Source organism: Carlito syrichta, unplaced genomic scaffold (assembly GCF_000164805.1).
Source record: "Carlito syrichta isolate Samal-C Ts95f unplaced genomic scaffold, Tarsius_syrichta-2.0.1 Scaffold301567, whole genome shotgun sequence".
NCBI classification, from domain to species: Eukaryota; Metazoa; Chordata; class Mammalia; order Primates; family Tarsiidae; genus Carlito; species Carlito syrichta.
Genome location: NW_007245663.1, coordinates 476,301 through 489,652, shown reverse-complemented (window position 1 = coordinate 489,652; position 13,352 = coordinate 476,301). Strand labels below are relative to the sequence as shown.

The window sequence follows — 13,352 nt, the reverse complement described above, 5'->3', positions numbered from 1 at the left end:
CACTATTGTGGCCTCTTATTTTTAACTGTAATTTTCATCTCCTAGTTAAAACTCGAAAATTGTCAAAATCACAGACATAATTTTGCTTGCACGGTTCGTAAAGAAAGAATCCTACAGAGTATTCCTCCCTGTTCTGAAATGAGTCCAGTTCTGAAATTCTAACTTCTGGATCTAAAAACTCAGTGAAAAACAAAACAAAACAAAAACCTTCCTGAAATACAGTGTCAGGCAGCAACCCCCTCTAGTCCCCTCCTGCTCTGGGAGCTTTTCTGTCCTCTCAATAAATCCAGCTTTAAAAAAAGAAAACAGAAATACAGTGTCAGATTTAACTTTCCTATTGCCTAAGTTTTCAGAAGTCTTTTATTAAATAAAATATTATGGTAAAAATAATCTTATTTTCAAGGAAGCAATGTCTGCTATATATTATACACCCAGCTGATGGCCTGGTGTATATCCAGCCCTCAATAATTTTTTTTTAGCTATTGAAGGAAGAAAAAAAATGAATGAATTCAGAGATAATATAGGTCATCTTTTCCCCTAGTCTTGAGAAACCAAAACCAAACAATAGCAATGTAATCATAACCTCTAATCATAACCTCTAGGCCGGGAGGCCTAGGGAATGAAAAAAACCTGTAGAGATATTTTTAATGTGGTGTTAACAAAAGGTCAACTTCATATTTAAAATATACTTTATATAACTTCTGTATCATTTTAAACCTGTTTTTTACTCATAGTTTTATAAAACTCAGAGGCTCTTAAAATTGTCTGTAACATAATATCCACCTTATAATATGTGTGTACTCTTTGAATTGCTACTGAGGGTTGAAGGTTTAAGATAGCTATATATCTAAATACCTAAAAAAAAATAACTTCAGAACTATACATTTGAGACTCCACTACACATCGTAATATCATTGTAATTCCAACTTTAATTCTACGCTATGTGTTACCAAAAATGAAATCCAATCTTTTCAATTTGAGATATTCTTTTTAATTACCTAATTTCTTTATATGCTTTTAAAACTTGTCAACTCTGTAATGTCTCAAGTACCTTATTTTCACTCCAGATTTTAAGAACAATTTAACGTTTTAGTTGGTTTTCATAGAAAAAAGAGAGTCAGAAGACTTCTAAGAAAAGTTTCCTTTAGCAGTTAATTACCTTACTGACTTGACATAATTCCATGTAGAAACATACTCTGTTGTTCTTTTGCAGTTGAAGTTTCACGAAGAACGCTTTAACTTGGTTAAATGTTTATATTTGTTTGACAGTGGAGAGCCACTTGGAAAGAAATAATGACGACTGGCTTCTGATGTAGTCAGCTAACCAGCACAAAGTTGAATACACAGCAGGCAGTCATTTCCGCGTATGTGAGAGAAGACCCTGCTCTGGAAGACGAGGCTGAACGCTTCAGGAGAGTCACGGTTTTCTTTGTTCTTTACAGATGGCCATCACAGCAGTGACCCTTGGAGCTCCTCCAGTGGGATGAGTCAGCCTGGCTACGGAGGAATGTTGGGCAATTCTTCTCATATTCCACAGTCTAGCAGCTACTGCAGCCTGCACCCACATGAACGTTTGGTAAGGCAGACTTCCTTGGTCCTGAGAGTAATGCCGCTCATCTGTTAAATCTCATCCTCTGTCCTCCCGTGTGTGTGCACAAGGACTCTGAAAATAAAAGCCAAAATGGTACACGCCCGTTTTTCTTGCAGTTGTATTGTTTCTGTGATCAAAGACATAACAGAACCAGATCACCTTTGTAAACAGTCTTTGTCATTGTTCTTTTGTTTGTTGTGTTTTGCTCTGTGCTTTCTTTATCACAGTGTCAGCTTCCTTGAATACATAATATGCTCTGTGTTTGGGTTGCAGAATTTCAGCTATGGTGATTCCTCACCTTTTTTTTTTTTTTTTTTTTTTTTTTGCTGCCTATAGTTCTGTAGGCTCTACAGTGAGGGCAGAGTGATAGAAGGTGGCATGCATCATATGTGGGCATTTTCGTTTCGCTTTGCCTGGCTTGTGTCAGCTTTGAGTTGTTGAGACATCCCTGAAGGAAAGAGTTTATGTTTTCTGCACACTCCCATAAAGTAATAGTAACCACAGGGTGTCTACCTAGATCAGATTCCTGATTTTCAGTACTTTAATTCCTCTTTCCCCAATCTGCCACTTGGTCTGTTTTGCCTCAATCCAGGTGAAAACTGCTGGACTCTAGAAAGTTGTCATTACTGATCATTTCTACTCTGTCCATCCTAGCATGTCTCTCTATCCAGCAGAAGCAACTCATCTCACTTTTCTTTGCTTTCTTTTTTTTTTTAAAACAAGATTTATTGAGAGGACAGAAAGGTTCCCACAGTGGGAGGGAACCCGAAAGGGTTGCCCTCATCTGACTTTTCTAACCTCAAATACTACCCCTGTCTAGAATCCATTGACGGATTTAAGTTTGCCATTAAATGAAAGAGACGGCCTAGATCATGAGTTAGGTTTAGGGTGTAGATAAGATGGTACATGAATAATATAGCTTAAAATGTATGTAAACCTCAGATCCTATAAATGCAAAAGCATATGGCAAAGCCAGTAATGTTAGGTGGTTCTTTTATCACCACTCTTTATCTTGTAATTTGTCCCTTTTCTTTTTCTCATATTCACATTGATGTTTCTTTCTCTGTTCTGATAAAGGAAGCAATTCTGAATGTCTGTGTTGTTTCCTCTCTTTTGATCAGCCACTGCAGATAGCAAAGGTATCTTATATTCTACTCAGATGACCAAAAACATTCCAGAAGTTAAGATTTTTGATAACCTGGAAAATGCATGTTTAGTCCTAGTGCTGGAGACACTATGTAGTTAATTAGCCTGTACTTTCCTGAGAGGCAGAGAGTGAAAATGAGTTGGCCTTTTTGTATCATCTCCCAAGTTTGAATGTGTAAATCACAAACTATCTCAAATTTCAGAACATTTTCAGTAAATAGCAGATGACTTACTTTCAAATTTCCCCTTCTCCCATCTCCCACTTAGAGAAGTTGGAGTGAAAGCTTCTGGAACTATTAACTATTACTACACTAGAATTTCTTTCACTAACATGTTTATTTGTCCCCCATCATTTTCCACTTCTCTAAGAACTCATGATCAAAACTACATATGTCCTATGAGCAGAGAAGGTTTTGATAAATTAGTTTTTGGTGCTCTAACATGTTGGAATTTCAGTTCTTTTAAGAGTGCCCATTTGATGTTTATTTTTCTTCCCCCCTATATTTGTGTCTTTCTTTTCCTGTTATACTCTAGAATTTTGAGTTAAGTGATCTTATTTTATCCAAGTCCATGTACTACATGGGGCACATCTTTAAAACATGCTCCAATGCACAATAATTTCAAAATGGAAACCAGTGACATTCCTTTTTGAAAAGTTCGGCAAAGCCAAAATTCTGTTGCCAACCAGGGAGAAAGATCATTATGAAGGAGTAACCCAATAGGCTATATCAGAAGCTGTATTTATAGTGGCATCTATCCATCACAAAACACAGAATTTTCATTTTTCATATGATCAGTTGGCAGTTTTCAGAGAGTAGGATTTTTGTTTCAAAGGGGACATGAATAATCGCTCTGGTAATGTATACTGATGAATTTTCCCCTGATAGTGAAATGATTGGATTATTATATCAAGTTATCATTGTCATTTTAGTATTTAACCATCTGAAAATCTTGCACTGAAGCGACTTTGAAGAATCTGACGCTGAGAATAATTTGAATGTGCAGTCAGTGTCCTTTCTCTTGAAAATAATGGTGGTTTCTTAAAATTTAGTCTGTAGCATTTGACTATTCCCATACTGAACAAAGGGATCATTTAAGAAAAAGAAGAGAGCATTCCCTGGATTAGTTTGGGTATAACTTGGCCACGTTGGCATTATCTCTAAAGGTAAAACATTTTAGAAACATCAATGCCTTCATCACTTGATGCCATGTTATAATAGAATGTGTAATTATGCAGCTTAAGATCCACGTGTTTCAGTAGCAACTGTCAAGTCACCAATTTTGTCTTTAAATCCCCCCTACAGTTTCAGCCTGTGCAACAGAATCCCTCAGCTAATCACCACTATGTTACAGATACACAGAATCGCTCAGATGAATGGAGTTTGCGGTTAAGCTTTGGAATGGGTTGTTGTAGGTTTATGTTTGGAATGACTTGGCAAGAGTTCTTTTTGAAAATGGGAGAGTCCTCGCTGTTTGGCATGATCTAGGCGTGGTCTTTGCACTATGGAGTGAAATCCGTTCTAGGAGTCTAGAATCTTAGTATAAAGGAAGTTCTGTTGTCTTTTTTTTTTTTTTTTTGTATCGTAAACCCTTACTTACTCCAGTAATTCTCAACCGAGGGTAGCTTTACCCTTTGGGAAACACTTGGCAATGTCTGAAGACATTTTTGTTGTTACAACTAGGGGTTAGATACTACTGGCAGCTAGGATATATAGACTGGGTAAACATACTGCCATGCACAGGAAAGCCGCCATAGCAAAGAATTATTGGGCACAAAAGAACAATAAAGCCAAGGTCGTGAAGCCTTGCCTCTACCCAAAGCGTGAATTTATTCTTACTCTTGGGCTACCAATTATTATATTTTTCTAATCCTTAAATTGTCAACCCAGAGGTCAACAACAAATATCACTAATGGAAACATTTTCTAATAGTTACTCTGTTAATAGACTCTAAGTACACTACTGTGGCATCATAAATAAAAATCAACAAGCAATGGGCATGTAAAGCCATAATACTTTGTCACATTCTTCTTTTCCTTTGTAGCGAGGAGGACAGACAGCTGGAATAAGAGACTAAGAGGACCTCTTAGAGTTGATCCCTAAATCCTCTAAAAGAGACAGCATTCACATAGTACTAATATTCTCAGAGTATTTATTATGTCTCTGAGTGACAGTAGTTTTCAAGATACTTTTCATTGTAAAATAATCTAGTTATAAATCTCATTAATTTCTTTCAGCATCTAATTTTCTATGAGTCTTTAAAAATAACTGATTCATGTGGATTGCATTGGTTTCCCCATTAAAATCTATGGGGATTAATTTTTCTTTTTATTCTGTGAACTGAGTATTAACCCTTTGTCAAATCCCGAATTACTGCCCATTTTACATAAAGTTAAAAGGGTCCAAAAATTCTCACTGATGCGATTATCTTTATTCTGTCTCATCTTCTGATTATTATAGTTATTTAAATATTTTTTAATTCTTGTCCTCTTTTTTGATTTGCGCATGCTTTGGACTGATTTGTAGTTTATCTTTTCTTCAGAAAGACTGGGCAGAAGTGAAATCAAACCACCTCTTTATTTTATTTTTCTGCATTCTGTTTCTTCGTCTTCATTTTATTATAGTGTTTAACTCCAGAAGAAAAATAGCTCTATCCTTAGTCTTCTAGATTTGGTGTCTCATAACTTATCCAGGCATGTAGATTAGCTGTACTATGGAATGGGCCCGTTCTGTTATTCTTTGGAGAAGAGTTCATGGACTACTTGGAATATTCTTTACGTGACAAGTTGAAATGAGTTTAACAGGTGGCCTAAAGAATTTTTTGGTCAGGGAAGGAGGGCCACAAAACTTAAAAGTTTGAAAGGCATCCTCAGGAACTTGGAAAGGTTTGAGGTTATCATCTAAACTTTTTCACTGAAGTCTTTTAAGTAGGACTGTTTTAGGCATTCATGGGTAATATTTTCAAAGATATCCATGGGTCATTGAGAGACCTAGCTCTGAAATGGAGATTCATTTCCAAGGCTATTCAGTTGTCTTTTCAAGTTAAGTCATATTTCCACTTGCTGTTTATTAAACTCTAACTGATAACCAGTCGTTCATTAAGCATATAGTCATGTAGTCAATACTCAGCTGACAAGTTGTGGGATGCAGAAACTGTGTGCTCTTTTAGGGGACTCAAGGAGTTTGTAATATAGTTGGAGACACATTTGAAAGAGCAAGAAATGAAAGACGGCATATAATAAAGTGTTAAATGGTTCACTGCAAAATCTGCATGCATTAGAACCCAAAGAGAAGAGATCTTGGAAGAGGCATAAGTTGTAAAGGAATTTTCAAAATAGAGTCAGAATTCAAGATGGGTCTCACCAAAACATTGGGACAAAACCTGAGAGACTACAGGTTCACTCCTTTGAGCACATGCTTAGACTTTAGGGACCTGTGACCAGCATCATCTTCAATCTCTAATTTTAAATTAAACAATCTGAACAGCATCTCCAGTAATGATATAATAAAGATCCATAGCCCATTAATGTATTACAGTGAAGAAAAAGGATATTTTAGCTTAAATATCTTTTCTTTATATAATCTACAACACATTCAGATGCCTATAAAAACAACTTTTGAGACTACTTTTTATCTTGAAGATCGCTTGATATATCTTTGTAAATGACTGTTTTCCCTTTTAGTGATCTGTTCATTCCCAGGCAGACTAGGGGATACTGACTAATTGGCCACATTACTGGCACTGTGATACGCCCCCCCAAAATGTAGCTTCTTTGGACAACTGACATAATTGAACTCAAAGCCAAGTCTCTTACCAAGCGATTCTGTAAAGGTGTTGTTCTTTCGTAGTCAGTTTTTAGTGGCCTGCTAATTGGGAGGGCATGTCAAGAAAGGACTCAAATCAAAATAAGACCTTCTCAGTTCATGTTGGTTCTAATTTAATTCAGCATCGTCACTGATGTAAGGCTTTATGTATTGATGCATTAGAGAGATATTTAGTCATTAGTGCTTTTTAAATTTCTCATTTACCATTTCTTGATGCTAGCGTTCAGAAAGATAATCCAATTTGGCAGGAAGATTTGAGACTGGCTGTTCTGTCATTTAGTGTCCAGAAGGTCAGAATGAAGTGTGATGAAAACCCTGTGGTTCGTAATGTCGTTTTATACCTATGTGTCAGAGTTTTTTTCACTTGATCCATAGGCTATAGGAAAAAATAATATTACTGATAGTCTTTAAATTGCTGAAATCTCAGAGATGATTTTAAGCAGTGATTTATAGATTTAGAGATCTAAATGTCCTGTGTGGCCAGGATATTCCTCCACGCTTAATGCAAACCCAACCCAACTATATATCTATTGTTTGAAAAGTAGAAGCTATTAGATATAAACAAAATGCATTCTTGGGCTGTTTGGAAATTCTAAAAGCTGTCTCCTTTGCAAGATGGAGAGTTTTGAAAAAAGTGTTTGAACACTAACTCACTTAAATACCTTATGATTGAATATGGCCTCTTTTTTTCTGCTTCTTGCTATAGAGCTATCCATCACACTCCTCAGCAGACATCAATTCCAGTCTTCCTCCGATGTCCACTTTCCATCGTAGTGGTACAAACCATTACAGCACCTCTTCCTGTACGCCTCCTGCCAACGGGACAGACAGTATAATGGGTGAGTCTCAGAAATGCCAATTCTGATGCTAGCAGTCAGTGTCAGCGTTTGATCATGAAGACCGTCTTCCCCACCCCATAACCGGATAGCAAGCAGGCATTATATATTTGTCACATGACTGAATGAACACATCAGTGAACCAAACAGAGATAACCGCCGGCTTCACCGCTTTTTTGTTGCAAGAAACTGAAATGTGGTTACTTTGTCCATTTTAAGTCATTAGATTGAGCAAGGATTTAAATAGACCAAAACTACCTTGCCCCTCAGAATGTAAGCAAGGTAAACTTTTCATTAGACAAGCACTGGGGACTGGTGAGGTGGAAGCATAATAGCTCTTCACACTCGTGTTGACCACTTCCCATATCCCAGCTAAGAGCTTAGTTGTTGTGCTAAGCTCTTAGCCATGATGTGTCGCTGTCTTCCGAAGACCAGTTTACGTGAAGTTCTCAGGTGACTGTTAATAACCAGATGAGCATAACCTTCTGGAAAAGATGGCACTGTGGAGTTCTCAGAGAAGGGAAGAAGTATTTGCTTACTTATGCGAGGAGATTCATGGGCATCAGTGGCCAGATGTCATATGCTGCTCTTGGACCAAGAAAATTTACTAGCAAGTTAAGACCCAAAAAGAATGCTGCTGCCATGAACTGAGCCGTCATCCTCTCAGTTTTCATGATGTCCGTTGTGGTCCTCTCCTTAGGACGGATGGTTCCTCCACCAGCACTCTCCCCTTTAGGAAAGAGCTGGCCAGGTTGTCCAGCTGCCCCTGGAGGGAAGAGTCCGGCTTGACGGGAAGGCAGCTGCCCCATTCTGAAATCTACCTTGACAGCTTGACATTCACGAGCAGCACAGCTTAGAGTGCCAGAGTCTTATTCAAACCTGACTTCACTGGTCTTCACTTACTCTGGTTCTAGCTCATAGCCACACCTTGCTTGGCCTGAGCATCTCCCAGAGAAGACAAGCCTCAGTGTATGCCTTCGTGAGAAGACCACATGACACAATAATGCCACTGTTTATTCCTCTTAGCTCTTTGCAGTGTTTTCTTTCTCTTCAGAGTCTATAGAACTTTGGGAAGAAGTGTGAATCTCTTATGTGGGAGCGTTTTTGATGGAGAAAGGATATGTTTCGAAATGTTGCAAATATAATTCCTGCCTCAATATTGCCCTCCCTGCTTAGTCAATAATGTATTTCACACTTGAGATGAGCCATCTCACAGCCCCTCCACTGTCATGTCTCACTGAGAAGCAAATTGAGAGAAGAGTTTCCATTTTTGTAACGTTTCCTAATGAAGCTTCTACAAATGTGTTGCATCAGTTTGACCTTGGAGAGCTACGAACAGAGGTCACACGGGGAAGTTTTGTTAGCTATCAGTGCAGTTTTGGCAGACTTGAAAAACAAGAAGAAAGCAAGCAGTGCAGAACCGAAAGAGTGAGAAAAGCATATTTCGCCTCAGTGTGGTTTGGCAAATGGAAAGCCCCTCTCTGCAGTCATAAGGCCTGGTTATGAAGGAGGATGACCGGTCGGTCATCCTCTTACATGGCAGATTTCCCGTCTGCTTGTGGTTTGAGTCATTTTCTTTTTTAGGAAGGTCTGAAGGTGGAGCAAACCCTTGGGTTGAGGACAGCATACTGAGGCACGGTTCGAAAAATGGCCATGTGGACTGATTTGCAAAAAAAGCCTTCTTGGGAGAGAGAGACTATGGCTTGGAAAGAAGATGTCAGGAGATACGGCAGCCAGCCCCCATGAGCGGTGGGCAGTGTAGCCACATGTCTTTTCAGGAGTGAGATTTGTTTGAATTGCTGGTCATGTCATTATTAGCTTGTGGATGGGCAGGAGAAGCTACTCATTTGGTCCTGGCAGAGTGGAACAATGGGGGATTTCAGCACCCCAAGGGCTCAGCTGCCCACTAGCAACAGATTTCACTTCTTATAGAGCACCGCGCCCTGTTTAAGGGGTTAGGTGACAATAAAGGAGCTATCATTTAAAAACAGAAAAGTATGGGATTTCTGGAACCCAGAAAAGGGCTTTTTAGGAAACGCATGACATAAATTATTTCACAATAATGAGTGTACTTGTCAGAATCCACCAGCTGAATGAGAAAAGGCTTCATCATCTTTCAGGATGTAAGTAGACATGGTAATTCAGTTGTGTGGAGGAGCAGACCTTGATTATTTTGCAAGAATACAGATACTACCTTAAGGTTCCTTTAAAGAAGAATGATCTAGAATGTTATCCTTTAAAATACCATGCCCACCAGTTGCTTAAGTGAAAATACATGGGAATATTGAAGCATGGTAGCAAACTTTGGTTTTGCTGCATATCCTAGTGGCTCATATTCCTTTGCACTTTAATTCTCTGAGGCTTCAATTTGGTTTTCTGAGTGTGGTCGAAATCAGGAATGGCCGCATGTCTATATAACAAGAAGAGAAGCTTTCTCTTCTGATGTTAGTGTTACTTCCCTACCAAACCATATGGATTAATGGGACACATCTGTAGACTTTTGAAAGTATTTGGCATACACTCACTCATTTTGAAATGCAGGAAATAAAGAAATATTACGTTGCCTGTATCTCAAAGAACAAACAGAGCTAATTAAATAATTGGTAAATAAGGAACACATCGCCTGACACATGTTTGAGATTACACACATGATTCTGTAGAAAATGACTGTAAGCAATACTAATGACATAAGAATGGGATTCAAGCACTAACACATGGACATCACATTTTTCAAGTTTTCTTGGTGAAAAGTTGCGAGGCAGGGCAGTCTTTTCATACATGGCGTTGATGTCTTAGGAAGCTGCCTTTTCAGTCCAGAGGAAGACTGCGGCCCTATTTCACAGTGTCGTATTATATTGTGTCTTCCTGGTGGTCAGCAGTTGTCCCGAACTGATGCTCGAGCAACACGATGCCTGCAGGGTGAAATAGAAGCTCTAGAACTCTCGGGAGATAACTTCTCTGTAACCATACTCCCGTTCCTCTTGTTTCCCTTCTTGCCATCTCAGAAATGCAAGATGCTCACCAAGGTTTGTTATTTGTTTGGTTTGGGGGAATGACCGTTGTTTCTTGTATTGGTTTCTTTGGCCCTGGAATGTCCAAAATCATTTTTCTGAGAAACCTTAAGAAGGATAAAGCTCACTCCGGTTATATTAATGAGGGATTTTCTTTCATGACACCCTGAGCCGTGGATTGTCAAGGGAATTGTAGAGTAAAATATTTTACTCACTGCATAGAACCCACTTGTTTTCTTAGGCCTTCCCAGCACACTTTGAGGATCACGTTAGATGTTTCTGAACTGGAGGGGTCTCTTAAGCACCCCAGAATTATTTGGATAAAATATATGGGACACAGCACGGCTTCACCATAGTTCAGCTGGTGGAGCACCCAGTTAAGGAAAGAAGCTGCATCAGCTCCCTTCCGCTCCCTTCTTCAAAGTCTTCGGTGTGGTGCTGCTGGGTGTGTCTCAAAAGCAGTGCAGGTCTGTGCCTCGGTATCTGAGCGTGCGTACGAAGGAGGAGGTTTAGTGAGGTAGTAGATGCCAGCTGCAGAGAGTAAGAATGTCTACAGGCTAGTAGCCGCTTCCATTTTGCTGTCCACATCTCTCCTTCCCATCTGCAGTGGTATCCAGCAGCCCTTCCTGACCGAGAGGGGTGGGAAGACCTCCTGCCACAGCACAAACCACTGAGACCACCCAAGGGTGCGAGTGCCACAGCTCTCCGTTGGGAGACGCCATTTGTATACGTTCCCAGGGCATGGCCCCTTATGGCTCGGGGCTACACTTCCTCCTTTCCCCTCTGAGGGAATGGGGCATATAACTCACATAATGGTTATAACAACTGTTATTGTTTCATTAGTCTTTAACTGGCCTATGTCCTAATACATGGTATTTCCCATGTTTTTAAACCTCAAACCAAACAGTGTTGAAGGAACAGACTCCCAAGATTGATTTAATACACCATATGCTTAAGATTACCCTGGAATATCTATCTGGTTCATGAATTAATCTGGCTTACAACTTTCACTCCTAATGACATGTTTGTATGACACGATGCATTTTAGTGTGTGGCTTTGCTAGTTGAAACGTTCTGTCCTCTTCCCCTTGAGGACTTGGTTTCACAGTAATTTTATTATTAGAGTAGTCACATAATATTCACTTTGTATTTTACAAGAATCTTAAGCCTTCAAATACAGTTGGGTAATGAACAGACACAGAGCATGAGAGTCATAGAATTTTATCCAGCGGTGTCAGGGCATCTTAGTTACAAAGACCACCAGCAGAGAACAATAAACTAGTTTGATTTAAGCCTTCTCCTCCATTTCCTGCACATGGTCAGGAAGCCCAGCTTCCCCGCTGAATTCCTAGGAATCCCTCCTGTTAAAAATTAGTGCATTGTAGCATATGTTTGAGTTTTTATTCGAAAATGGTTATCGTAGGAGTCCTGGAAACGTTCCCTTTGTTGCCATCTCTATAGACAAGCTCATGGCGTTGTTATGCTGTTTAATAACATGAAGGTCACTCGATGCAGTTCAGAAATACCCACCTTGAAGCAGTCATCTTCTCTCAGGCAAACCCAGTGTGACTTGCACTCTTGTTCCTTTGATGCCTTCGCGATGTTCCAGCCCGTAGGTGATGGGTGTGCAACAGAGGGCTAACACGTTTTCCAGACTCTGCTTTTCCCTAGTTGATCCCTAGGCACCACTCATCCCGGTGTTTTGCTTAGGGTGTGTTCTTCTGGGAGTTCACATTTCCCCAAAGCTGAGACTGAAACAGAGGGTGGTCCACCATGTAGTCCCAGATACAAAATCCTTCTTTCTGCCTCATCTTCTGGCCAGCAACAGCACCTGTGGTCAAGCTCGCTGAGCAGTACTTGGGTGGCAGGGAATGTCGAATCCTCCTCCAAAGTTATAATTCCTCTTACTAACCTGGTCTGATTTATGTTCCCACTCTACCTAGAGACTGATCCCTTTTTTCTCTTGGGCAAGAGAAATTGATTAGAGACGAAATAACTTGAAAAACCAATGTAGTCTTTACCACGCAAAGGCAGTGGTTTTCATCTTTATTTCTGTCACTTGGGCATTTTGATCATTTCTAATAATAGGCGTTGACAGAAACTTGGGTCTCAAGTAGTCATCGAGTCCCGTTACATTAAAGCCCCAAAAGTGGATTTGTTTTGTCTTGCTAGATACGACACACACAAAAATGCCATTTGAGAATTAAAATATATTTACTTTCTGATTGTGCTCTTTGATACATCAGTCACACAAATTAAAAGAGAAATCTTTGAGGGAAGGACCCGTGTAGCTTCACATGTTCAGGGAATCTTGAAAATGGATCTTCTGCAGTGTTTCCTGGACAAGAACAAAAGGCATTCCAAGTAAAAGGGCGCAGTGGCCCCAGTAAACTGCTTTGAAATTTAAGCCCTGGGCTTGGCTCTCCAGCTGTTGCAAGGTAAAGTGGCTTCATGGTAAAAAATAGTCTGTTCTTATCAGTGGCTTCCATGAGTAGCCTTTGTAGTTTTCTGAAGCATTTTCACGACAAGATGAGGTAAGGAGTTGATTCTATTTTAATTCTGCTTCCTGCATCTTAATATCTCCCTGGATAAAGCTGGCACTGATAGCAAGTTTAGTGAGAAAGGTGTGTCGCACTGCAGAAGTCAGGGTGGTCACATTGCCTCTTCTAAAGTGTGGTTTTGGGAGATTTATAATAGTTTTTAAATGTTCCTAAAAGATTTTTATTTGTTCTCAATACTTTCTGTTTGGTTTCATGAAACTTTTTTTTTTTTTTTTTAATTTATAATCTTCATGTTAAAGTTGTGCAGAGGAAGAATTAATCTTCTGAAAGCTACCACTGTAGAAAGTTTTATCTGTAATTGAAACAATATCTTATTCTTTTTTTGGTTTAGGTTCTTTGTTAGATAATACGATTTTTTTTTCCCCTAGTGTGACTCTGAACTT

General features: G+C 39.3%; 1 protein-coding gene across 15 annotated transcripts in view; it reads left to right on the top strand.

Moving 5' to 3' along the window:
- TCF4 (transcription factor 4) overlaps positions 1–13,352 on the top strand; it is a 391,888-nt gene that overhangs the window by 336,262 nt on the left and 42,274 nt on the right. For all 15 annotated transcript variants that reach the window (XR_504111.2, XM_008054872.2, XM_008054871.2 and 12 more), the window contains 2 exons: positions 1,443–1,576; positions 7,268–7,400. Coding sequence is in view for 14 of the 15 variants with exons in the window: in XM_008054872.2 (XP_008053063.1) it covers positions 1,443–1,576; positions 7,268–7,400 (267 nt within the window). In the remaining variant the exon portion in view is untranslated. The remainder of the gene's footprint in view (positions 1–1,442; positions 1,577–7,267; positions 7,401–13,352) is intronic.